Raw genomic sequence first — 26,726 nt, forward strand, 5'->3', positions numbered from 1 at the left:
GGAAGGGACAGAACAGTACATGGATGGTTCAGAGCGAAGCAAGACATATGAGAACAAAGGCACCCAGTTGGAACGTGCTATCTAGCTCCAGATTGTTGAACAGGCGCAGATAATAAGAAAATATTGATTGTAAACATAGTCAAGGGGCTTCAGCGTCACAGAGGGAGGAAGATTTCTTCTTCTCTGGTTTGCTACATTGGCGAGTCCAAAGGTAGACTTGATAAAGGCAACACCTCCTGGAAAACGGACCGTTGTTCGTTTGTCCAGGCATCTTGACAAAGACGCCGCTGCGTCCCACCAAAAGTGACTCGCCGCTAAAAAAAAAAAACACCGGAAGCAGAGGCGGCTACAAACAGCCAATTAAAAGCTCTCGTTTATTATTGCAAGGCTATCATATTTGAGAAGGAGTACGGACGGGAGCGGACGTCGATATTTTTGCCCTGCTCAGTCAGCGCTTACACATTGTTTGCTCGATGCGAATCGATGGACCTAATGCTGCTCGGAGAACATAATTAAAATGTTAAACTGTTTAATGCCCTTTTCATGAGTTGGATCAAGTGCGGAGGCAAACTTCATGGACGCGCAGGTCGGACGGGCTGCCCAACGATGCCTCCGGACGTGAAAAATGCGTTCACTTGCACTTACCTCTCCTCCTCATCTTCTAAAGTCGTTTCGTACAAAGCATGTTCATTATTTGTTCTGCTCGCTCCGCAGCGCCATTACTCTGGACAACACGCTGGTCATCCTGTCGACGGTGGCACCAGACGCCGGCCGCTACTACGTGCAGGCGGTGAATGACAAGAATGGGGAGAACAAGACCAGCCAGCCCATCACCTTGTCGGTGGAAAGTGAGTAACCACAAGCACGCACACACACACACACACGCTCATACACCGATCAGGCATAACATTACGACCACTGACAGGAGAAGTAAACAAGATTCATCAACTTGTGGCAGTGCAGTGTTCTGCTGGGAAACTTTTGGACCTGGCATTCGTGTGGATGTTGCTTAGACATGTACCACCCACCTAGGAAAGACCAAGCACCCCCTCCCTCCCCCCGCTCTCTCCGCATAGCAATGGCCCTCCCCGATGACAGCAGCCATCGCCAGCAGGATGCAGCTTGACACATGCACACACACACACAAGGGAACAACTCAAAAAAACGGAAAATGTCCGATCCACAGAGGCCCCTCCCCTCGACTCACAGGACCCAGAGGCAGCCACTGAAAACACCCTGTTTCCAGACACCACAGGACGGCACAAAGGAAACCGACACCACATATGGGAAGGTGGTCATAATATTGTGGCTGATCGGTACGCAGCAACCAAATGCGAGCTAACAGCTAAGCTGAGGAACACATCGGCTGTGTCGGATCAGATTTGAATGTTTTAATTAGACGGTACTTCTACTTAAGTACTTAAGTCATTTAGAAAAGAAAACATTTTTTTTTTTTTTGCCCAGATTATTAATATATTTATAACTGATTCTTAAAATAGCATTTGGGTAATTAAAAATTAGATACCACATAGCTACTATATGTTGTGGGTAGCCAGCTTTAGCAATACCACAATGTTAGAAAAAAAAAACTGAATGAAATTAAATAAAATGTATCAAAACTAAAAGGGTTCGGACTCAAAGGGAGTATGACTTACCCCCCTTTACCCCTCATTTGCATTATAGTTCTATTTAGGAGATTAAGTGTCGGGCAAAGGAAAATGGCCCTTATGAGCTGTATGCTATTATACTGTATCTTTCTTTCACACATTGCATTGCATTTTATGGGCTCATCTTGAGTTTCAAATGGTACAACGTAATTAAAAGTGCTGTGAAACAAATGTAGCAGACATTAGATTAGCATATTTCCATATGAAATTTGCTGGCGTAGAAATATAGTAAATACACTTTACAAATATAAAGCTCTGTTTCCCATCTCACCACGGGCTGGCAAATAGGAAAACATACTTTATATGATAATGCGGAACTCCGAAAGGGAGCACTTTATTTTGTTGCTCTGAGTGTATTTATCTTATTATCTAGCAGTGTTGTTTTTTTTTTTTTTTTTGTCAAATTTGGAGTGCAGGACTTTTATTTTCCAATCGAAATGGAGCGTTTTGTTTGTTTTCGTCGCTGTAAAGTATCCGAGCGTCTGCTCCGAAGCCCGACCCGAGCGATCAGATTTCTTCCCGCCGCACTGGAGTGTGTCCGCGGCGATATTCACACATTGCCGCAGACGCGGAACAGGGAGCGGCGGGGACGCGAGCGCGGCGTCGCTGTTCTGCCGCCGAGCAGTCCTTAACATTCACCGGCATCCTCGGCTTCCGCAGCGGAAAACACAGAGATACACAAATCAAACCAATTCAGCCGGCTTCAGCTCAGCAGAGTGAAATATAAGAGGAAACCTAACAGACAGCATCTTATGACATGCTAGACTGGAGTTCATTATGGAACAGAATGAGGAGGGTGAGGCTAAGATATTATAGTTGACAACACAAGGGAGCAGAAATAGCCTGTGGCACATATTGAGAACAGTGGCAGAGTTGATTATACAAGCACTGGAACATACACATGCACAGGTTCTATCGAAAGCACAGCGGGGGGTCTCGGCTCTGCAAGACTGATGGAAACATGCCGTGTGTTTACATTCAACATGCTCCACACACTGTATGCACATGCACTGACTGGACAGACAGAGCACGCCGGGAGTGTGCGTGTGTTTGGGCGCTTGCTTGCATCTTGTGTGCGTGTCAATCAGCGTCGGCCACAGCAGCTGTTCCCGCGGCGACGCCTCTGACACCGCATTTCCCATGAGCTTTCCTGACTCCAGCAGTGCTTGCCTAAGACTCGGTGAGACGGAGGGACGTGCGACAAGACGAGTGTTGCTTTCAATACAGTTTTCACACTCGGAGCAAAGGTGTAAGAGTTCATTAAAACAAGGCTGAAAATCGTTACCTGGATTCGCCTCCGACGCCGGTTTAAGCTACAAAGTGCTTCAACTCTTGCACTATTAAAAGAATGGTTTACAACATGGGTCTTCAACAGGGGGTCCGCAACCCCTTGAGGGTCCACAGAGGTACTTCAGGGGGGTTGCAAAATATTTGGTTGATTGGACAGACTAGAGGACTTGCCCCCTTTCGCTGTGTTTATATCAGGTATTACGTTTAGAGCAGTTGGCTACATAAAAAAGAAGTATTTGTAGAAGTATTTGAACCTGTGTATTATTTGAATAGCTTAATATTGAATGCAGAATGATAATAATAGTGTATGTATATATGAATAGCACTAGGCCAGGTAGGGGGTCCCTACTCAATCTCTCATGAGTTTGGGGGTCCTTGGCCTTAAAAAAAATGAAGAAGATCCCTGGTTTACAATACAAAAAAAATATATATTTGTATTTGCATTCTTTTGAGCATGAAGGCAGATAAGAACCGGATGTCTTTGCATTAAATACAGCTAGATGGAGGATGCTGTTTGCCTTGCTTTGACAAGTATTGGACACACAGATAAATAGCTTGCCACAATCTTTCAGAAAAACTCCATTTACAGTACCAGCGCCAAGAAAATGGCCCAGTTATACATCTTATCTCAACGACACTATTACGTACAAACAAGGCCTGTGCACACTTCAGGCCCCTGAAGGGTTTTTACTACAGGTGTCTAACTATTGCGCCAATACAAAAACATCTACACACAGACACAAGTCCATCAGTAAACTTTTAATTGCCAGTAAATATCTCCAGTGATTGTCCCAAATATTTGTTGTAAATTTCTGTTCGTTGTTTAATTTGCAACATTTGTAACAGCAAATACAGTTCAATACTGTGAGCCGGAGAATTCTGGGGTCGGCAAAGTAAACTGTTAGTTTAACAAGAGACCAATAATTGGTCTTTTTTTCCATCACTGATCTGATTTTATACAGAGCATTACATGGTAGCGGTAGGGGTTGTGCACTCCCGACGCCCGCGTCCCTTCATCCAACAGCTCAGTGCCGCTTCTCCTTCTTGTTCTGTTACTCCCTGCAATATTTCAAGCTTATCCACTGTCAGAAAATGACTGAAAAACTCATTGGATTTGCATAAGTTAACACCAGCTTTCCCAGTTAGCAGTAGGAAATGTTTGGTTTGGATTAGGTGCAACCGTCTGACATCCAGGTATCTGATTATAGAGATAACGTTTTTTGTGAATCTCACCGCAGACTGCCAATTTGTGTTCATGCAAAGTCAATATATATTGTATTCAATATATATTGTATTCAATATATAAATATAACAGCACTTTACTTGATGCTGTGGCTGATTGCACTGTATGGCACCCATCTGCACACAAGACCCATCTGCACAAGAGACCCATCTGCACACGAGACACTAGCTAACCTTATACTGAGTCACTTTAGCTAAGCTAACCTTACACTGAGACACTATAGCTAACCTTAAACTGAGTCACTTTAGCTAAGCTAACCTTACAATGAGACACTTTAGCTAACCTAACCTTACACAGACACTTTAGCTAACCTTAAACTGAGTCACTTCAGCTAAGCTAACATTACACTGAGACAATTTAGCTGACCATATACTGAGACGCTATAGCTAAGACTGAGAGCTTTACAGACATTGAGAAAAGTGAGACAGTGAGAACTTTAAAGCCGTCTGCAGACATACTTACTTTTATACTTTTCACACAGCTTGTCCAGCTAGCCAGCTAGTTTCCTTTTGCCTCCAACCTTTATGCTAAGCTAGGTTGTTCGACTAATAGTGATGTTCTCATAATAGTCATGGAAAAGGGAGTGAATAAACCTTTTAGCCTCTACATTTAAGTGAAAAAGTCTTTTTCAAGCTCTTACATAGTTGTTTGAAATATTTAGCAATGCATCCCAGGTTACAACCAACCAAAGTGGCTCTCTTAAAGGTTTATGTGTGCACATATCTAGTCTGTGCACAACATTTAATGACCCCAGATTTGTAAGATTGAGTCATGACAGGCCCTGTAGCTGCATCTGACATGTGCAGCCACAAGCACACTCCCAGGGCATGATGGGATTGACGGATCTGTGTGAGCTTATCACAGACATGACACATCTCAAGCTCACTCGACTCTTACCGCCACGGGCCGTGTCTGATGCTCAAGACAAACACCCGAGCAAACTCAGACGCACATAAACTAGTTTGCACATGCAGTTTTTCCACACACGTACGCTTGCGTGCATCCATCTGTGCACAGACACTCTGACACATATTTACCTCTTAAGCTTCGTGTTGGTCAAACTGTATTTTCCCGTCTGTGTCTCCCCACCAGATATCTTATTATACACAGTCAGTGCACTGTCTCATCCTGTTCGGCCCATCTCCTTTCAGAACTCGGATACAGTGTGTGCACTGGTCAGTTTCAATATTTCACATCGATGAACACCCCACAAAGTGCACCGAGTGGAAATGAAATTTATAGGAAGCCACAACTCCAGAGAACCCCACGAAATGTGTCAACGGACTCACATTGTGTCTCTGTTATCGCATTCTGTCTGTACATCCAGCTCTATCAATCGCCCAGGCCCACTGCTCTCTGCTTAACATCTGCATATTTGTATTTTTGTGTCTAGATGTCGGGGGCCCGGCAGATCCCATTGCCCCGACCATCATCATCCCTCCCAGGAACACGAGCGTGGTCACGGGCACCTCGGAGGTCACGATGGAGTGCGTGGCCAACGCCAGGTAAAAAAATCCTGAAACTGCAGGGTCACGGAGCATTGTTAAAGGATCAGTTCACTCAAATCATTCAAAGTTTTTACAGAAAATAGTAGTTCCAATGAAATTACTCACGGTAAAACTAGCTGTATTCTATGGTATTGTTAGTTGTCACAAAATCTGAACAACTAAAACTGTCTGCAAGGCTGCATACCAATCCATTAGTGAGTAAGCGACCTTATGTACATACAGATGGACGTCATAGTTCTGAAGCTCAGTCTGTTGGCTCTGGTTGACGCCATCTTGGTGTCTGACTCCAGGTGAGTGGGGGTGAAGCAGGAAGCTAGCCACTTGTAACGGCAACCACCTCTCTCTTAAAGCAACCATAACCTATATATATAATTTAAAAAAGTAACTTGTGGAGAAATATTAAACCCATACCGTTGAAAATTAGGTATAGAGACCAAAACACCTTTTCATACCAGGCTGTAGACATGTTTATTTCTGCTGTAAAGTTTTAAGTTTAAACACAGGCCTAAGGCAGTGATTCTCAACCATGGACCCCTAGTGGTCCGTGCTGTAATTGCAAGCAACAGTTTTGTTGCTGTTCCGAAAACTTTCTGATTTCCTAAACTACAGGATGGGCCAAGGCAATAATAACAGATTTCGCCTGCGTTAATTATTTCGTTATTAATGTGTTAACTCTGACAGCCCCAGCTCCTCACACAAGCGCAGCAAAAAAGCCAACCACTAATAACATCCCTTGATTCATGAAATAGAGATTTTAAATTGAAGGCGGTTGGCATCCTCTCAGCAACAGATTTCTTTAGACATATATAAAAATATTAATCTGAATAGACTGATGGGCGATGAATACATCTAGGAGCAGAATTAATTTATTATCAAGCTCAAATCCAAGTGGCAACAGAGAAATTAAAACATCTAAATGCTGTTTTATCTTTTTTTGTTTCTTTTGAAGACCTCTCATCAAGCTGAGTATCTCGTGGCGTAAGAACGGCATAGTGGTGACCAGCGGTCTGAGCGACTTCAACCGCAGGCTTACCATCCTCAGCCCCGTGGTGAGCGACGCCGGCTACTACGAGTGCGAAGCCATTCTCCGCAGCAGCAGCGTCCCTTCAGTCAGCGCCGGGGCTTATCTGCACGTACTCGGTAAGAATTGCTGTCTTCCTGGGTTGCGGCCGTTCGTATTTTCATCCTACACGTGCACATTTGTGGGTGGCAGTTTCTTCTCATTGCACTGGTTGCCACACTACCGGTTTCACACCAGTTTGCACAGACGGGGTTAAATGAAAACACCATGCACAAGCATTCATTTCACCACCTTGTAGCTTTAATGAGATGCTGCTTTGCAAATATTTTTTTATTTTTTTTGTTGTTATGTGCAGAGATCCCTGGGGAAAGACAAAAAAAACCTCACATAAACACGGAAAAGCTTCACTGTCTGTGCTGCTGCTGAGTCAGAGGGGTTAGGGTTATGTGTGTTTGTGTTTTGATATTTGCTTTTCTGCCTTTTGTGTAGTATTCACTATTTTTAGCACATTTGCTTAATGATTATAATTCCATTCACTGCATTTTCGCCCTAAGGTGCAAAACAGCTCGAGGTGTTGTTGGGAATTTTTCATTGTGCACATGCAAGGACAGACAGAATAAGGTGGTTATTTTAGGATACACAATAGATGAATGTGCTGTTATATCAGCAGGACGCGAATGAATAAAAACAAGGTCTACCTTTAGCAATATACATTGATCTGACATAACATTATGACCACTGACGGGAAAAGTAAATAACACTGACCACCTAGGCTAGACGAGGAACCAACGCCCCACGCACAAAAACAGTGCAAAAAAGGAACAAATTTAAAAAGAAAAAAAAAAAATCCCCAAACTGATCAATTATCTGTGGGATGCACTGGAATAAGCCTGAACCAACCCATTAACAACATGGGCCCCTTCTAACAACACTCTGTTGCCAGACACCACAGGATACCCTCAAACAAAGTTTGCAAGTTCATACAAAAGAGATGGTATGAATTTAAAAAAAAAAAAAAGTCTCACACAACATGAATGTGGCAAAAGCATAGCTGTGAAGTCGTGACACAGTACGGGGGGGAAGTGTTATTGATTTAAAAGGGAGAAAACTAATGGTTGGCCTCAAGAAACAGTTTAATAGCATTGCTTCAGTCACTTTCATTCCATCCCACTGAAACACTTTGATGTTTTCAAGGTTGTGATGTGATTCAAAGCACCAGGTGCGGTGAACTTTTCCCTTGACAGCGCTAACCGAGTCTTTCCTCTCCCCATGCGGTTGAGGAATGGCATACATTTGAAGCCGGCACAGAGAACCAATTACCGATTTCTTTAATCAAACTACTGGATAATCTCATTATTATTATTCTTTTTTTTTTTTTTTTTTTTTTTTTTTTAGTCATGCTCCCGAATTCAATATGTTTTAAAGCAAAAACAAAAAAAAAAAAAAATGAGTTACACTTCAATAGCTTTTTAATGCGGTATCATTCTTCACAAGCACAGCCAGTTGTTGTTTTAATTTCACACAACTGATTACTTTTTAACCTTTCTTTGTGAGCTGGGGTTGCAGATGTGCAATCACGGGTGTTTATTTTGTTCACTCATCCTACCGCCGTTCTTTTCCCCCCCGATCAGAGCCACCACAGTTTATAAAGGAACCGGAGAAACACATCACAGCTGAGATGGAGAAGGTGGTGGACATTCCCTGTCAGGCACGGGGTGAGTGCAACTTATTATTAGAGTGTCAGAGCATATGAAAGGGAACCTATTACGCTTTTTATTATTTTCTGTTAACTGTATAAAATGTCACTGGGCTGAATATATATTTTTCTCATTACTTAAAATTTCAAATGAGTGAGATGGACTTACGTAAAGAAATGTCATATTATAGTCGTTATTGATGGTACACTGGATGTTCATGAGTTCAACCCATTTACTGCATTTACCAATGGTCCATTAACATAACACTAGAGTAGCTGAACACAGCACGTTGTAATTGCAAATCATCGATATGATTCAAAGCCAGATCAACAAACAGTCTTCATATAAAAAGAACCGTAAGACCCAGCTCCATCTTAATTTCCATCGTCACACATTATGTACGCATATTCTAGTCATTAATGTGATCCCAGATACAAATAACCACCACTGAGTCACAAAATAAGCAGTTAATTAGCTCAATATTTGCCCAACAGAGACGTCCTACTGTACTCATCTTTGCTACAGATATCCGGGATTGGATGTTAGCTTTAACGTGTACTGAAGGATTTAAGCAGCTGTCATTCCAAATCAATTATAAATAATGTTACTTTGGTTGCCAGAACCTGTGGATCATAAAAAGCATGGAGCTGGAAGTGAACATAAGAGGTCCACTTTAAATATCAAATCAAATAGAAGTGGTCTTGACTAGTACTCTGAATTTAAATAGCTGAAAAATGTTATAAAAAGTGTAAGTATGAGTTTCTCTCTCATTCACCCTCTGCAGGAGTCCCCCAGCCGGACATTGTGTGGTACAAGGACGCTTTGCCTATTGACTCCGTGAAGATGCCCAGGTACCGGGTGCTGGTGGGCGGCAGCCTGCAGGTCAACGGCCTGCTGCCTGATGACACGGGCATGTTCCAGTGCTTCGCCAGAAACATGGCAGGAGAGGTTCAGACCAACACTTACCTGGCCGTTACCAGTGAGTACTTCCGGAAAACTCTTCGAGAAAGGATTTTTTTTCTGTGATAATTACCGCTATTAAAAAACGTGACAATGTGTTTTTGTTAAAGCTCAGCATTCGCTTTTCAGAAATGTGTTAAATCCTCACATAGCTCCCTTAAGCCCCTTGTCAGATTCAGAGAAACCTGTTGTAATTACTTAAGAAAAAATGAAAGAGAAAAAAAAATGAAAAAAGGAAGGCGGACTTAATTAATAGTCGATAATGCAATTCATTGCAAAGTTTTTAAGCCATGTGACTTGCATGGTGAAGTGGCAGTCAACTCTTTGTAGCTCAAGTAGCTCAGAATGGTACTTTACTTTTCTTTCTTAACGGTATAGATGCTGTTTTCATGCCAACAACAAGTGAAATCTTTAATTTTTAGTTTTAGTTTATTATCAAATACCTAAAAATCTAATGACATCCACATCTGCCTCAACTCTGTTTCCTGCTCTTTAGCTGATGAGCCTAAATTTAACAGCGTCTTTGCAAATAAAATGCTTTTATCTGTATTTAGCTCAAAACACCAGCTGCTCACATGAGTGGCCACGTATGAAGCGATTAGAGATGGGATTTACATTTTTTTGAAGGGAATCAAATCTTGTTATTTCATTCCATGTCAAAGAGACCTTTTTTTAAATTATTTTTAATAAGCCCCTGTGGTGGTAACTCATTTTATCTGGGAAATAATCACTGGGAGATGTGATACGGTAAGATTTGGAATGGAGCCATTCATTCTTAGACATCCCACCAATATATATTCTATCAGCGGGATGTCAGAGTTTGCATCTGTGTGAAGCAACAAAAAAAGAAAAAAAAAAAAAGACGGCTCGTAACTCGGCCCTCATCGTTCGTGTTAAAGAGCCGGTCAAAAGAGTCGGTTCCTTCGTGAACGTCACAGCTCTAGAAGCGATTCACATCATAAAAACATAAAACTTTTGTGGGTGGATGGGGCTGGCTTATTTTTTTATTTATTTTTTTTTTTTGCCACTACGGAAAAAAAAAAGGAAAGAGAAAGAAAATCCCCTCAGCCTTTTCGTCTAGGTTCACCCAAGCCACTCCAAGACGGATCAATATGGTGAGATTCATGGAACCAAAATTGTGGACCATCTTTCCTTGTGTTAAATGTTTGTAGAACTTGCGTTGCCTCAGAATTGACTCTGGTTCAACTCAACCCTTTAACGCTTGAATGTATCGCTGGTGATACGTTAAAGCATGCGGTCTTTGAATTACCGGAACTCAAACCGTCTGGCTATTGGCAAAATTCAAAGTATGGCTGAACACTGGCTGAGCCCTTTACCAACAAATTCCTCCAAATAACCTTTCCTGGGTCTCCCCCGTCTTGCATCTCTCCACAACCTGCAGCCAACAGCAGCGGTGCATCATCATTACCTTAATGGCAGCTTTTCTTTCACACAACTTCCCAGTGTTCAGCCACACTTTGAATTTTGTCCATCGGCGAGTTATGGGAATTTAAATAGCCAAGCTTTTTTTCTTACGCGGTAGAAGGTAGATGTTCAGGTCTTAAAGAGTTAAGACTTGAACTGCGTCCTTCCACTAAAGTTTGTATCTCCTACCAATGCTACAGCTCGCTGAGTATCATTCACATTTCGCATTTGTCCTCAAACTGAGAGATGATTGCAAACAGCAGAAGTCTAAAGTCTACAACTGTATGTGAAAGTTTATACGTAAGCCACGCGGTATCAGAAAATACTCTGCTACTCATTACATGACCTGATTTACTGTAAACCCTCAGTTTGGGACCGAAAGTCTCGATGAAAACCGGTTCCTTTTTGAAGCAAAAACCAAAGAATTTATTTACCAGAGACTGACAGAAATTTCCTGTAACACTGGCAACAGAGTTTAGTGTTAAAACTATGGAGGGAAACACTGAGTGTGCGCTGTATATCTTTGCCTGACCGTAATGTGATAGCATCATGACAGTGATCAGATGGAGACTTATATTTCAGTCGGATAATGCCACCGTTAGTTGAGATGGAACAAATAATTGAATTAAATGCATTTACACGCTCATCGACTACGAAAAGTGTTCAAATCTTTGGAAGTTCGCCCGACGCTCATTAAAGTTTATGCTATCGCAAAAAAAAAAAATTACCTGACGTTAACAACGTGTTTCCCGCCTAACTCCAATCATGTAAATGTCTGAATTTGTAGATGCATTTCTTCTGAGCGTGCACAACAGTCGGAATTTGAAATCTCTGGTAATTTTCCTCTCGCTGTGCATCTGCTTGGCAAGTTTCTGACATCTAATTTTCTCCACTTTGTCTCAGTTCCTGCTGCCTTCTCTCCACGCCGCAACACGTTATCAGAATTCATAATATTCTGCCTCGCTAAATCGCCCCTTCCATCCCTATTTTTCTCCCTGACGCTCTCTCTTCTGCTCTCTCTCCTCCTTCCAGATCTCATCTTATCATCTTCTTTTTTTCTCTCTCTCACCACACATTTGTGTTCCCGCTTCTCCTTCTGTCCTACTCCCTCTTCCCTGAGATCAACGTTGCTCCTTCTGACAAACTCAATAAAATATTTTTTGTCATCCTATGAAAGCTCTGATTTATTGCATATCACAAATAGGGATTACAGTTACGTTCAAATTGCCTCCTTTTTCACTTTTCACTCTCCGATTTTCCTGCCGTCATTTCATTTTCTGTTTTCCATATATTTGCTACGTCTGCCACATCATGGCTCCGAGGTGAAGGCGGTGTCAATCCGTTGAGAATTAGTGGCACAAAGCGTCGACTAAACACAGAGATGCAGCAGTGTGGTGCTTACAAGGAAGACGTTTGAAGTGGGGTTTTGCCATAGACTTTTATACCCCTTTCATGTCGAAAACACCAGGTTGACACAGGATTTTCAGACCCGGGTCGACCCATCATCATTATGTGTGCCGAATGTCCTCTTCTCCTTGGATGCAGAGCAGCTCGCGAATATCACGGCCTGGCCATTGCGCTGCTATGGTCAATAAAAAAGTGTTCAGTATCGCTATACGAGCTGCATATAAACACGGTCGCGCATGCACAGTTCACGTCAAGATTCCCCGGTGCGTTACCCGAACATGACGTAGGGCTAATTCAGCTATGCAATTCCATCAGTCTTTTACGGGAGTAGACCAAAACTTTGCTCTGTTTTTGAGATGCTCACAGCCCTGGAGCTTCTACAATGACACGGTCTGACAGGAATGTCCAGTGAAAAAAATCAAAACGTGACAAGGCAGGTACATGAACTTCATGATGTAAATTAGCGGGTTGACGTGTTCATATCGAAGACGAGACGATAAAATCCAGATTCCTGATTTTCGTTCGATGTGAAAGGGGCTTTAGCCTCTCACCTCTGTAACCCTCTTACCTTGTCTTGTTACTGTACTGAGCTCTCTTTATTCTGTGTGTGTGCCCCTCAGGCATTGCCCCGAATATCACGGCCGGACCCTCCGACAGCACTGTGATCGACGGGATGTCAGTCATCCTGCACTGCGAGACCTCCGGAGCTCCAAGACCAGCTATCACCTGGCAGAAAGGTCTCTGCTGCAGTGCACGCACGCACTCACTAGGGATTAGGACGTCCATTATCCGTCACACATGAGACCATAGTTGTGTCGTGGCTTAACAAATAAAGCCTGATTGGATTCCTTCACCAGGATTTACCTTGTGCCAAGCTTTTCACGTTTGCATCCCAATAGCAGCTCAGGATAAACACCCGGCCTCGATACTGGCAATCCGCCTCCCTCTTCCTTATGGCCCGAATGCCTTATTTTTATACACTTCCCACCAGCCTGTCTGACCTTTCGTCTCTGTTTATGTATCTCCTTCCTCATTATTTTCTCTTCCTCCTCACACTCTTAAGGTGAGCGCGTGTTGGCGAGCGGCTCGGTTCAGCTGCCCAGGTTCACCCTGCTCGAGTCAGGCAGCCTGCTCATCTCCCCTTCGCACATCTCTGACGCCGGGACCTACACTTGCATGGCGAGCAACTCGCGGGGAATCGACGAGGCATCCGCTGACCTCATTGTCTGGGGTGAGTGTGCGGGGGGAGGAGAAGGGGAGGTGCTGTGGGTGGTAGGGGTTGGATAAACAAGGTCGCTTGATGTAAGGTGTCGAAAAAAAAGTCCTTCACGATCATTTCTGTGTGGCGACAAAGACCGGAACAGTTGAGGAATTTTATTGAGAGGCAGGCCTGTTTAGTCAGAAATGAGCTTGTGTCGTATAATAATAAAGCCGCACTCGATTCCTCCAGATACAAAAGCACTCTTCTGTGCCAGTTTGGAGTCATCATCGAGGTGTTTTTTCTCCAAGAAGCCATCAAGAGAAGAAATACAAACCAGCAGCACGTCATTTCAGCTGAAATGAGTTTTCTACAATTCATTTGTCATTTCTTTTCTCTTGCTATTGTTCTTCTCAGGAAGGACATTTTGTCGGCTATTTTGTTTCCCTCATTTTCCTCTGTTTTTCTCCCTCTCTCTCTCACACTCTCTTCCCTTTGTCTCCACAGCTCGCACCCGGATTACCACCCCCCCACAGGACCAGAGTGTTATCAAAGGAACTAAAGCCATTATGACTTGTGGAGTCACACACGACCCCAGCGTCACTGTCAGGTAGGGGTGCGGCGACAAATCCATAGCAAAGCCAAGCGCATTTACATACACAGATCAGGCATAACATTTCAACCACCTTCCTCATGTTATCTAGGTCTCCCTTGTGCCTTCAGAACAGGTGTGACTCATTGGAGAATGGACATGGTCTTTCTGAGGGTGTCTGGCAACAGGATGTTGTTGGGGGCCTTTGGGTCCTATGGGTTGAGGGGAAGGGCCTCTATGAATTACCTGATCGCATCTAGGTGGACCTACTGTTCTTGGCTAGGCTAGTTAGCTGGTGTCTCTTGTTGGTTGCTAGTTGACTGCTAGCCTGCTTATAAGGGTTTAAGTTGGACAGGGCTTCTAAATGTGTTTTGCCTCAGATCTTGGCACAAGGGATTATTACATCTTATCCGGTGTAATAATGAATGCAGGTCCAAAAGTTTCCTAGCATAGCATGGTCACAAGATGATCAGTGTTATTTACTTCTCCCGTCAGTGGTCTTAATGCTGTGGCAGATCTGTGTATGTAGCATATTTTGAACAGAGTAAAAGATAAACCAGACATTATGAGTATTTTCCTCATTATTTACACTTTCATTGAAATGATTTCATGAAACTCTTGGTCATAGTACTTTCTTAGAGAAGTTACCCGAGCGTCGGTATTGCATTGGTCAGGAACTGTTTTCGAGCGTGTATTTAATACACACTTTGTGCACTATCGAGCACTGAGAACCGCAGGACAGTGTGCACTGGATTGACTCATCACCCACTGAGCCTCACTTGATGTGCTTTTGATTTCAGGCAGATATTGAGCTCCCCGGTGCAGTGGGAGTACTCACTAGTTGGAGACATTAATTGTTTATTTCTTTATCTTTTCATGGAACACCCTTTGATACTAGCCACAAAAATGTTTCCACAAACCACAAAAACCGAGAACGTGAGAGCGGTATAAGACACCGTATCTTTGGTCGCGCTGACCTCCAAGACGCCTGGGAATGTATGTGACTTTACGGGCCGTTCTTGGTTTCTGAATTTGATAAGGAGTTAATGTAAAGAAATGAGGTTGGGAGACCTGACAGGTTGGACATATTCAGGAGCTTTGCATTAGCATTCCCAGCCTGTTTCTGCGACGTCTTGCTAAGCCTGGTGAAAATAAGATTACAACGGTCTAGACAGGATGAGACCAGTCCTTGGATTGCAAGTTTTGTTTGCATATCTGGACACATTTTCTTTGCATATTTGTTATTCTGTGCGCCGTACTGTGAATAGCTAATAAATCCCCGGAGCTGAAACCATTCTGCCATGCAAGAAACATCCCAGACCTTGACATAAAGTTTGCACGAAAGGAAACACCTACACATGTTAAACGCTTTCGTCAACCGCGGCTGCACTTGTCACCGCAAGAAAGCGTTTTCTCACTCCTCCGCGTTACAACTTCAGTCCAAAACAACACACATCCCTCCCAGCAGCAAATTTACCAAACTACCCGCCTCGTGGCCGACATCAGTGGCGATCAATAGACCATTCTGTTCCTTTCTACTCGGAGCAGGGAGCGACGTGTGAAGCTACGTTTGAGCCTTGCGGTTTGCGACGAACGCCGAATCCGTTTGTTTGATATGCAGCCTTCAGACGCTGCGACACGAACGTCACAGGGCAGCTCTGATGCTCTGGGTTTGAAGATGTACGGGGAGGGAGAATGAAACGCCTCAGCAATAAAGGGTTCTTCTTGGATTGCGTCGGAACAAAAGGCAACCTCGGTTTGAGTTAACCTCCTAGCTCATATGTGATTCACAGCTACACATTCCTACATGTGGCAGCAAAGTTGGGCCTTTTCAGGTTCTTACAAATACAAGAAACTAGCAATGATGAATAAAATTAAAGGATTATCTCAATATACAACACAATATAAGCCATATAAGCCAAACTGATATCTGATCTTTCAAACAAAGATCAATTAGAAACGGAAAATCATTATTAAAGCCGGCCCTAGGTATGAGAATGTCTCAGTCCCCATGTTCTACCCATGGTTGAGACTGCCATGGGTTTTCCAGTGTGCCATGATTTCAGTGTGCTAACTCCAAATTGGGGGACTCTAACAGATTTTAGAAAAAAAGATTTGGATAAAGTTTGTTTTTCCTGGACCCACCTGTGTGGTTTTAGCCATTTGATTTCTTCAACCTGGAAAAGAAAAAAAAAGAAAAAAAGATAATATAGTGTTTGTTCGGGTCCACCGGTGAGTCTCTGTTGACTCTGAATGCAATTAAATTCCTTCTAAAAATGTTTCCAGGTTCGGTCTGAATACTCTTTTCATTTACCTGCCCATTATAAATATTAGTGAGCAGAACATTTTGAAATGACGCCACTGGGGACCCGAGGTAAGTTCTGCTTGGTTCTACTTGGCGGGAAACCGTCGGGAGGCCTGTACTCTTTTCCTTGATTGATGCTATTTTTGCCTGAGTACATTTCTCTTAAGCGCGCGTGCATGGGTAACAACGGTAAATTGTGTTTAATTGTAATCACGAAACAAACGTGATTATCGCTCACGCTGATGAATGGCTCTTCGGAGTGTGTTTACACTGACTGAGTGATCCCGCCGAACGAATGGACAGAGCAGACGATGATGGCGGCGTTAATGACAATCACAGAGGGGCCAGCTGACTGATGGCTTTGTGTTCCAGGCACATCTGGGAAAAAGAGGGCTCGGTGATCAACGTGCTGTCCATCCCCCGCATGCGACTGGACGCAGATGGCACCCTCCACATCTCCCAAACCTGGTCGGGCGACATCGGCACGTACACATGCAGAGTCACCTCCGTCGGAGGCAACGACTCCCGCAGCGCACACCTCCGTGTCAGGTAACTCACCCCAATCATCCCCCCTCCTCCCCCACGCCTTCGTCACTTGCCAGACTTTCTATTTTCTTTCTTCTCTCGCGCTCTTCCTTCGCCGATATTCTCCGGTGGAAAGGCGCAGGAAGCAACATGTTCTTTGAAGGAAGGTGGCTCGTGCACGCCCGCACACGCACACACACTTGCAGAGACGCAGGCACATGTGCCCCCACCACCACCACCACCGCCGCCGCCGCCTCCATCCCCTCACTGTTATTCTGCCTGTTCTTATTGACACCTGTGACTCATTTCCACTTAAATGACGCCTGTTCTTCCTCACCTCCCTTGTCCTCATTCTCACCTGACACACTTCCAGCTGCAGGGGACCTCCTCCTCCTCCTCCATTCCCTATCTGTGATATTACGCACACACACAGACACACACAGACACACACACACACACTTGTATTTGTGTGGAGATTTGCCCTCAAATCCTGTCTTTCCCCATAATTTGCTTCCGTTGTACTTTGGCAACTTAGCCTTGCCGCAGCTGCAGGGCTGGATTCCATATAATTGTGACATCTAACTTTGTGTTTGCCGAACTGACTGACTGATTGTTTCTGTCTTTGTTTGTTCCGTCTCGTTGGCTGGCTTCCTTTTGACAGAGTTACTGTCTGCATCCGTTCATTGCTATAAGGTTTATCTATCAATCTGTCGGCGCTTATCTGAGTTTATGGCTGAACGAATTAATGATCCCCAGCTTTGCCTACATTTATTCCCATCTTTGTGAATTCTCTTCCTATCTGTCTCCTGATGCCTTTCAATCCCCCCCACACACCCCCTTGCTGGTGATATCAATCTCACTCTATTTGCCTGTGTGTCCGTCTTGACAAGGAACCATCTTTGCTGTCCTGTCTCCCTGCGTTTCGTCACCTGTCTAGCTGATCTCTCCGTTAGAAAAGATTCAGCCTTACTCGGGATTTGTACGAGAGAGAGTGGCGAAGTGTTCGGCTTGTTTGCTGTGATAGAGAGATCCCTTTATTTATCGAAGTTGTCCTGCTGTTCCTTGCAGGCAGCTGCCCCATGCCCCAGAGAATCCAACCGCCGTGCTGAGCAAATCGGAAAAAAGAGCCATTGACCTGGCCTGGGCCAAACCTTTTGATGGCAACAGTCCTCTCATACGCTATATCCTGGAGGTTTCTGAGAACAGTAAGTCTTCCGATATCCAGACTATTCAAGACATGCATCCACCTATTGTCTCTTTCTCGACCTTTGGTGCTTTGTACCCTTTGTGTCCGTTTGCACAACTTTAAGGACTATACATTATTTATGAAGAGGAAAGAGGGAACTCGAGTAAAGTACTTTCAGAAAAGGCTAAGTCAGGCCTCTACACTGAACTGACACAAGATTTTATTTTGGAGAAAATACACCAATTCCAATGAAGTTGGGATGTTGTGTAAATCAAAAATAAAAACACAAAAGGACGATTTGCAAATCTTTTTCAACTTATGTTCAACTGAATACACTACAAAGACTAGATATTTAATGTTCTAACTGATTACTTTATTGCTTTTATGCATATATTCGCTCATTTTGAATTTGATGCCCGCAACACTTTCCAGAGAAGATGAGACGGGGGCAAGAAAAATCTGGGAAAGATGAGCAATAATCACTTCATGTTAATTGCACTGACATTTGTACTCGCTGTGAATGTACAGGTCACAAGAAGTAATTAGGAAAATTCTTGAGTTTATTCATCACTTTTGTGAACAACATTGCTGATTGGCAAGACTATATTACAGCGGCTATGCTAAACTAAAGCTAACAGCTACAATGCCGGATTAAAACAATACCTGGGCCAGTTTAAAAACGCCTTTTCTCACTAATACAACTCTGGGGAATACGGTGATTAGCTAAATTTCACATAAGATTTGCATATGCAAGAGAGTAACCCCACGTCACTGAAGAGGCCACGCCCCCTTATGGGTGAAAACAAAGGAGAAGTTGCAGTGTTGTGTATTGTTCTTCAGACCATTTAAAAGATAAAACTCTGAGATTTTCTCTGCTCCCCTCAAGACAGAGGGATAAAAACCGAATAAATGTTTGGCTTCAGGCCATAAAACAAAGATGGAAAGCCGTGGGACCCCGATAGTCGATGTGTGTACGTTTGCCGCAAACACTTAATCATGATGATGCTAACATTAGCTAATCGTGCTGTAAAGGCAAGTAGTGAATGTTGATGCTGAACTGAAATGGCAGTAGGTAATGACAGAGCACAGAATTACGTTACTGTAACTTACTATGGAATGATTATGAACTGATGACAGATGTCATATATTACCCAGAGATTCAATGAGGTAAGAGTAAATGTCCCGGCATGAGTGGGCTCGTTCACGCATTGTTCGGTCGGTAGGCAGGGTGGACATAGGGCTAAGACATTACATATATGTCTGCCTGAGTAACTTTAGTGATTTCGTGCACTTTCCAGCCGAGGAATGCTAGCAAAACAAAATAAACACTGACTATGAGGGGAGTTGTATTTACCGCCAGTGGTTTGTCTTCACAAACGGTGGCGTGGCCTAGTTTGCTACTGTCATCCATCCCTTTAAGTTTTCATTCCTTGCTACTCGTACACTATCTAGAACCACTAGCTAAAAAGATAGCTCATTTATTTTGCCATGGTTTGGTGCTGGTGGTGACAGATGTGGTTCATTGTTTGACCCAAAACTAAATGGTACGTCATAATGTCTCTGAGTATCTTCACTTGAAATGTACTGTTAAATTGCACACAATAAGTGGAATTCATGGCAGAGTCCAGTCCAAATAAGTTGCCATCGTGGTGGGACTTCTCTACAGGTCTCGCCACTCACAAGCCATCTCTGTAATGACCCCTGGAAGTTATTTTAGCAAGACCAGGCCTATGTTAAGGAATCAGGGGGGGAAGGCATAACTGACAAAAAATACCTTGTTTGCTGACTTTGGCCCAAAAGTCAAGCTCAGCCCAGAGTCCCCTGACATGAGCAACATCCCTGACTCAACCTGCCTCAGCACTCAAACGAATTCCATAATAATTCACACTGTATCTGCAGTAAGTCAAGGAAAACTCTAAGTCCACTTACAGTTCTAAGTCTGTCTGCATCTGCTGCTGCCACCACATGACTTGCAACAACACCAGGAGATGGGGTGGACCGACTCCTCCACCAAATGTGAGATTGCAGCATTGATTTCTGCGGTTTGTCTCTTTCGTACGACTGACTCGACTCGCAGGATCGTCATTACGGCAATGATTTAAAGTTGCTTGTTTAGATTCGTGATTCATGTCGCGGGGCTCCTGCAATGCCAGTGTTTTTCCCAGAGAGCTTAAGCGCAAAGCAAACAGAGCGAAGCACTTCTAAAAGAATTAAAGAACGTGATCAATAAGCCTAATTAAGAATGTCCATCATTGCTTTTAATCTCGAGCCGGTTGTGTACGCCGCATACAGCTCTTCTTTATATAGCTTTCGGTTAAGTAATGCGCTCTAAAACTGGCAATCAGCGGCATGTTGGGTTAAACTGTTTTCCCTGCGTATCTCTTTTCTCGACATGACTTACTTTCTAATTAATTCCAATTTTTAAAACCTCAGAAATCTCTGTGAATTCTTTCCAGAAACGCAGAAATGGTTTAAGTTGCCAGGAACAAGGTGTAAAACGGGATTTTCTTTGTTCCAGATGCACCCTGGGCGATCCTGCTGGCCAATATTGAACCAGAGTCCACAGCGGTGACAGTCAACGGCTTGATCCCGGCTCGCTCTTATCAGTTCCGCCTCTGTGCCGTTAATGATGTGGGGAAGGGGCAGTTCAGCAAGGAGACGGACCGGTAAGAAGATAGATCCCATATCTGTTCCCAGCAGCTTTTTTTTTTTTTTTTTTTTTATTTTGGGCCCCTATTATCCAGGTTATCCAGGCTTCAAGCTATATATATATTTTTCTTTTTTTTCCAGTGACTTTTTCATTGCACAAAAGTGAGCTTTCCTCAAAACACAAAAACAGCAGCAGGACTTTCGTGGTTGTCCATTAACCGCACATTGCACTCGCGGAATCTGTTTCCTAGACAACCGGTTTGACTGATCCCTTTCAGTCAAGAGTCAGTGAAGAGGGATATACGTGTAAGCCCACCAAAGCGGATACACACACACACACACACACAAACGTGCACAGTCACATGTAAACACACATTCTCACACACACAAACACCCACTCGCTCTCGCGTTCTGAAAAAGCCACAGGGGGGATTTAGGTTTGAGGCGTGATCGGGTTTGGCCTCCGAGTGGCCTCACACAGTTCCTCACCCCCCCCCTCCCTACTTCCACCCCCTTTCCTCCCTCCTCCCCGGTTTCCCTTCACCAGCCTGTCACGCCGCGGTGTGGCTCCGTCTCTGTCTTATAGTCGGGGCCTAGCCCAGACCTCTCTGTGACTCCGCTTGGTACAAAGTCTCCGCCGCTGATCTCACTTCCCATCTCTCGTGAACATCTCCTCCACGGGGGCGCAGCACATTGAGTCGGGGTAAATACGTAGCTTTTAGGTAGATGTGGCATTTAAGGTGTGGATTACACAGGGAAGACCATGAAGAATAAAGAAAACACTATGAAATGCCAAGAAACAATAGAGAGTGTTTAAAGGTGTTTAACGATCTGGAAAAAAATGTGAATATCTTCATATAAAAAGTGTTATGTTTTTTTGCAGCGTGTCTCTCCCAGAGGAGCCCCCCAGCGCCCCTCCTCAGAACGTCATCGCTAGTGGCCGGACCAACCAGTCCATCATGATCCAGTGGCAGCCTCCTCCGGAAAGCCACCAGAATGGGATCCTCAGGGGCTACACCGTCCGGTGAGCTCCCCGTTCATCCACCTCCTCCACGAATCTCCTCCGTTTCTTACGTTTTACCTCCAAGCTACGAAGTTACTCATTGGAAATGCTTTCGTTTTTCTCAGCGTCAGCTACAAGGAGGCAGTAGTGTGTGCTCGTCTGTCTATGTCGGCGCTCCTTGCTGATTGATTCCTCACCCACCTGCTTCTGTTATAGCGTTATAAGGTTCCGGGAAAAACATCTTTAAAAAATCATCCCCCGTCCTCTGTTTTATAATGTACAATTAAGTTTATTTAATCTAATCTAATCTAAGCAAAAAGTTGCTCAAATGAAACTGCTGAATATGTTTCACTTTAAGCGTCAGTTGACACCACTGCATTTCAAAATATTTCTTGTGAGAGGAAACCAAAATGTAATAACTGGTTTGGCTTTGGGAGAAGAAAGAAAAAAAAAAAAGCTATAATTGGCAGAGTCAGCAATATGCCAAACTGACTGTAAATCCTGTAAACATGTAATTAGTTTGCTTTCCTGTCAGGGTTTTTTATGCGTTGTGTCCAAACGAACCAGCAGGTGTTTTCCAGACAATAGCCAGATCTGTCAGTGGGTTTTAATAGCATGTTTGCTGGTGCTTTGTCTCCCCCTAGCAGGTGGCCTTGTGCACTGCTGGGCCGTGAACATTGACGTCTCTGTCAGTGGAACATGTCACGACCAGGGATCACACGACACCGCAAAACATCGACCCTTGACCATTCTACTGGTTTCTAGAGTTCTTAAAGTTTGTGTGTGTGTGTTTCAGGTACCGTCTCACTGGGCTGCCCGTGGACTACCAGATCAAGAACATTTCCAGCCCGGATGTGACCAACCTGCTGCTGGAGGACCTCATCATTTGGACTAACTACGAAATCGAAGTGGCCGCTTACAATGGAGCGGGTTTGGGCACCTTTAGCCACATGGTCACCGAGTGGACTCTCCAGGGAGGTGAGTTAACCATCCTCGCGAGTGTGCAATTTCATTTTCGAGCTTCTCTTTAAATCACAATTAACGTGAAGCTGGGATGGAAGTGTGGTGTTGGTATTCTACACGACACAAATTTTAGTGATGCTCCAGTAGAGTCGGCCTTTAAGTATGTCTGACTGGAATCTTGTCCATCCATGTTACCGTTAACACTTGCTTTGCAGGGGCCACACAAAAGGTGTGACATGCCCCTTAAAATACATAAGCAGCTCAAGCCGTCCACAAAGAGCCCCGGCGCTCGGTGTAAGTGTCAGGCGGAGAGTGATGGCAGTATCTGCCCTGACCTGTGCTGCACCGATCAATACTGACATCAAAACAGATGCAGGCAGACTCCTGGCAGTCAACTGAAAGACGCTCTCACACCTGTGCCTTCCCACTTCTCCTCCTTATTTATCCCTTTCTTTTCTCCCTCTGCCCCACTTTTTCTCCCTCTCCCCATCCATCCCAGTTCCGACCATCGCTCCGGGCAACGTGCAGGCCGAGGCGGTCAACTCGACGGCCATCCGTTTCACCTGGACGGCTCCCAACCCTCAGTTCATCAACGGCATCAACCAGGGCTACAAGGTCGGTCGCCGCCTCCTCCGCCACCGCCGCCTCAGCGCCGTCACCGGTGGCCATCACATCCAGTGACAGAACTGTCAGGGCTGAGCTTGTAGTAGCCAGAGAGAGGGAGAGAGGGAGAGAAGCCGGCGGGCAAACGATATTTTGTGTGAACAATGGTCTTTGTTCGGCCATTTGTCAGTCGGAGGTCATTGTCTTTATCTTTACAGCCATTTCTCCCGTGTTTTATTGTGAAGCGGCGTGCGCGTAATGATGAATGTCTTCATTATTTTTTCACGGGCTCGTGAATGCCGTCCATCACTCTGTCTCCGCCTTTCGTTGAAACGAACGTAGCCCACGGGGAATCATAAAGCCACGTCCGTGGGGTAGTTCTGTTCCTCTACACCGACACTTAATTATGTCACTGGGCATTTTTCTTTCACGTTTTTTTCCCCCCGTCTCTTTTTTGTCTCCGCGTTGAATGAACGCTCCGTAAGCTTCGCTCGGCCGGGTTAGAGGGGTCACTGTACAACCTGAATTTTAAATACCAGGCTTTTCTCCGGGGAGAGAGACTTAAGAGGCAGCGAGGGGAAAAAAGCCCTTATCCCTCCGACACCTACTTGCCAAATCTTTACTTCTCTTGTAGCTTCCTCGCTCTGAAAAACTGGAAACAATCCAGCAGACTAGCCACTGGGACTCATTACCTAAGCAGCTAATTGGTCGGTCCGAGTCCCATTTGTTGGCGCCGTGCGGTGAACACGCATGAGATGGGATGCTATCGTGCCTCTGTTGAGCCTGTGCTCCCTGTTTCCCTCTTAACCGGCCTTAGTAGCGCGATTCTCCCAGCCCGAAACCTCTTCGGGGCATTTTTCTAAATTTGGAGTACGCCAAATAACTCCTCGGCGTGGCTCGGGACAGCCGCACGAGCGAATGCAGTTAGTCTGTGAGAATTAATGGATCATTCTGCCGCTGTCTGCCCCGCTCCAGCTGCTGGCCTGGGAACCCGGCAGGGACGAGGAAGTCGCCATGGTAACAGCCCGGCCGAACTTCCAGGACAGCGTCCACGTGGGATACGTGACGGGTCTGAAGAAGTTCACCGAGTACTACACCTCGGTGCTGTGCTTCACGACACCTGGAGACGGCCCCCGCAGCCCGCCCAGAGCGCTGAGGACACACGAGGACAGTAAGTGACTCTCCCTCCGCGCTCTCCTCTTCCCCCGGCAGCGGCGAAAGGGACACAGGCGTCTCGCGGTAACACATCCTACGGGCAAGATCTATTATTCATGCGGAACCGAGTTGTGGGGAAGTGCTAATGAATGAGTGTGTTCTGCATCCAGCCGGGTTCATCATAATTGGGACGTGGTTCCTTTAGAGAGTATTGGCTGTAAAAACTTACCTCAGCTTGTAATCACTAATTTTTTTCTCCCCCATTGTAATTATATAGTCATTTGCTTTTAGTTGTAAACACATTTAAGGCTCAAATTGAATTAATTTATGTCCATTTTATCTGAAATTGGAGGCACAGCAGCTCATCTGCCCGTATCTCATTAATCCCGTCTGTCACCCGTCCAGCCCCCGGCGCCGTGGGTCACCTGAGCTTCACTGAGATCCTGGACACCTCGCTCAAAGTCAGCTGGAGTGAGCCCGGCGAGAAGAACGGCGTCCTCACAGGTACGCACGCCTCGGTCCGAGGACACGTGCCGGAACGGGGAGAAACAACCGCCTGCCTAAAGCGGCGGGAGCGGGTCTCGTCTGTTGCGACTGCTTGACCTCGTTTAGCGAGCTCTGCACAGGAGAGCTCCGTTTATTGTTTGCCGTTCGTTTTATTTGGGTCACGCACGTACAACTGCCGCACAGAACCAGACATCTAACACTAATGCTGCGGCATGAGACAAGAGGAAATATTACGCTGAAATAAAAACAAAAAAGACACACTTCTTCACTTCAGATCTCGTTTTGGAAGAATAACAATGAGACGAGACAAGTCCGGAAATGTGGGAAATGCAAAGTGCAGCGTTGTTTGTATAGAGGTTTTATATTATGCTCTTAACTTTATTCTCTGCCAATTCTTTGTAAAAGAACAAATGCCAAAACAGTCGTATAAATATTCAAACACATACGATGGTTGACTTAGCGGCATATTGTAAAGTGCTTTTCCAAAACATTTTAATGTGCTGCACGCTCCCGGGAGACAAACACACTGACATGCCATGTGAAATTATTGATTTGCCGAGAAACGCTGCTTAATGCTTTATGCAATCACATGAAAAGAGCTGCTGGCCCAGGAGCAAATTGCATTAACTTTGAGAGGGGTGAGCGCGCGCGTGTTCCTGTGTGTACGGGAGTGGGCGGAGGACGTGTGAGCGCAGGGAGGTATAATCACGGGCTGATTTAATTTGCTATATTCAATTTTTGATGAAGTTAATCTAATATTTCTGTTAGCTTGCCCCGCGGCGCACTGGCGGAGAGTCGCTATTGTAGAAAAACTGCTGTCGAATTTTCCCTGAGAGGATTCCGCGTCTGTCTCCATTCACCCTTTCTCCGCTGCCGCTCTGCAGGCTACCGCATTTCCTGGGAGGAGTACAACCGAACGAACACCAGAGTCACCCACTACCTGCCGAATGTCACCTTAGAGTACAGGGTCACCGGGCTCACTGCTCTCACCACCTACACCATTGAAGTGGCAGGGATGACTTCCAAGGGACAGGGCCAGCTGTCCTCCTCCACCATTTCCTCCGGCGTCCCACCAGGTCAGTAACCAAAGCATCAGAACAGAAAAAAGTGAGTGTCAGTGTCCCCAAAATGTAGAATAAATACTTACAGGCAACATTGTGACAGGAGACATAAATAGCAGTGCCCATCTTGCGACAGTACAGTGTTCTGCCGGGGAACTTTTGGACTTCGTGTGCAGGTACCACCCACCTAAACCAGACGAGTCACTACCCACCCTGTAGCAATGACACTCCTTGATGGCAGCAGGCAACTCAAAAAACAAAACAAAAAAAACATGAAGAACAGCACAAGGTGTTGCCCTGGCCTCCAAACTCACTAGATCCCAAACTGATCAAGTATATGTGGGATGATCCCCAGCTCCCCTCTCTGCCTTGTGGCTCAAATGTTGCATCTCCATGGACACTGGTGCTTCACTAGTGACCAGAACAATAGCCACCTTGCTCAGAACGGGCTGGCACACGGGGAGGGAATTCCCAGTCAGATTTGGAGGGGTTTTGTAAACGCTTGATAAACACACTCACACATACTCGGCCCTCGTGGGGTGAACGTCAGTCGAAGGGACACGTTCCTAGGAGGGACAGAAACAGGGAGGTAGCAGCAAATCGCTCAAACTAAAGTTTGAACGAGGCCGGGATCCATCAGGCATCTTCTCCTATCATATTGTTTTATTTAAGTTGGAATCTCTGACGAGAATCGTTTCAACCTAAATAAAGAAATATTGTCCATGTTAACGTAGGCAAAGAAATGTCATGGTAATCTTTGA

General features: G+C 44.9%; 1 protein-coding gene across 6 annotated transcripts in view; it reads left to right on the forward strand.

Annotated features, from left to right (window-relative positions):
• Positions 1-26,726, forward strand: part of sdk2b (sidekick cell adhesion molecule 2b) — a 267,233-nt gene that overhangs the window by 205,740 nt on the left and 34,767 nt on the right. For all 6 annotated transcript variants that reach the window (XM_047608417.1, XM_047608419.1, XM_047608420.1 and 3 more), the window contains exons 5-21: positions 715-848; positions 5,594-5,705; positions 6,658-6,848; positions 8,361-8,444; positions 9,211-9,405; positions 12,839-12,955; positions 13,282-13,449; positions 13,924-14,026; positions 16,686-16,862; positions 17,907-18,043; positions 20,543-20,690; positions 21,557-21,697; positions 22,473-22,654; positions 23,139-23,254; positions 24,218-24,413; positions 24,803-24,901; positions 25,789-25,980. In XM_047608417.1, the coding sequence (XP_047464373.1) occupies positions 715-848; positions 5,594-5,705; positions 6,658-6,848; positions 8,361-8,444; positions 9,211-9,405; positions 12,839-12,955; positions 13,282-13,449; positions 13,924-14,026; positions 16,686-16,862; positions 17,907-18,043; positions 20,543-20,690; positions 21,557-21,697; positions 22,473-22,654; positions 23,139-23,254; positions 24,218-24,413; positions 24,803-24,901; positions 25,789-25,980 (2,492 nt within the window). The remainder of the gene's footprint in view (positions 1-714; positions 849-5,593; positions 5,706-6,657; positions 6,849-8,360; positions 8,445-9,210; positions 9,406-12,838; positions 12,956-13,281; positions 13,450-13,923; positions 14,027-16,685; positions 16,863-17,906; positions 18,044-20,542; positions 20,691-21,556; positions 21,698-22,472; positions 22,655-23,138; positions 23,255-24,217; positions 24,414-24,802; positions 24,902-25,788; positions 25,981-26,726) is intronic.

Source organism: Mugil cephalus, chromosome 16 (assembly GCF_022458985.1).
Source record: "Mugil cephalus isolate CIBA_MC_2020 chromosome 16, CIBA_Mcephalus_1.1, whole genome shotgun sequence".
NCBI lineage: Eukaryota > Metazoa > Chordata > Actinopteri > Mugiliformes > Mugilidae > Mugil > Mugil cephalus.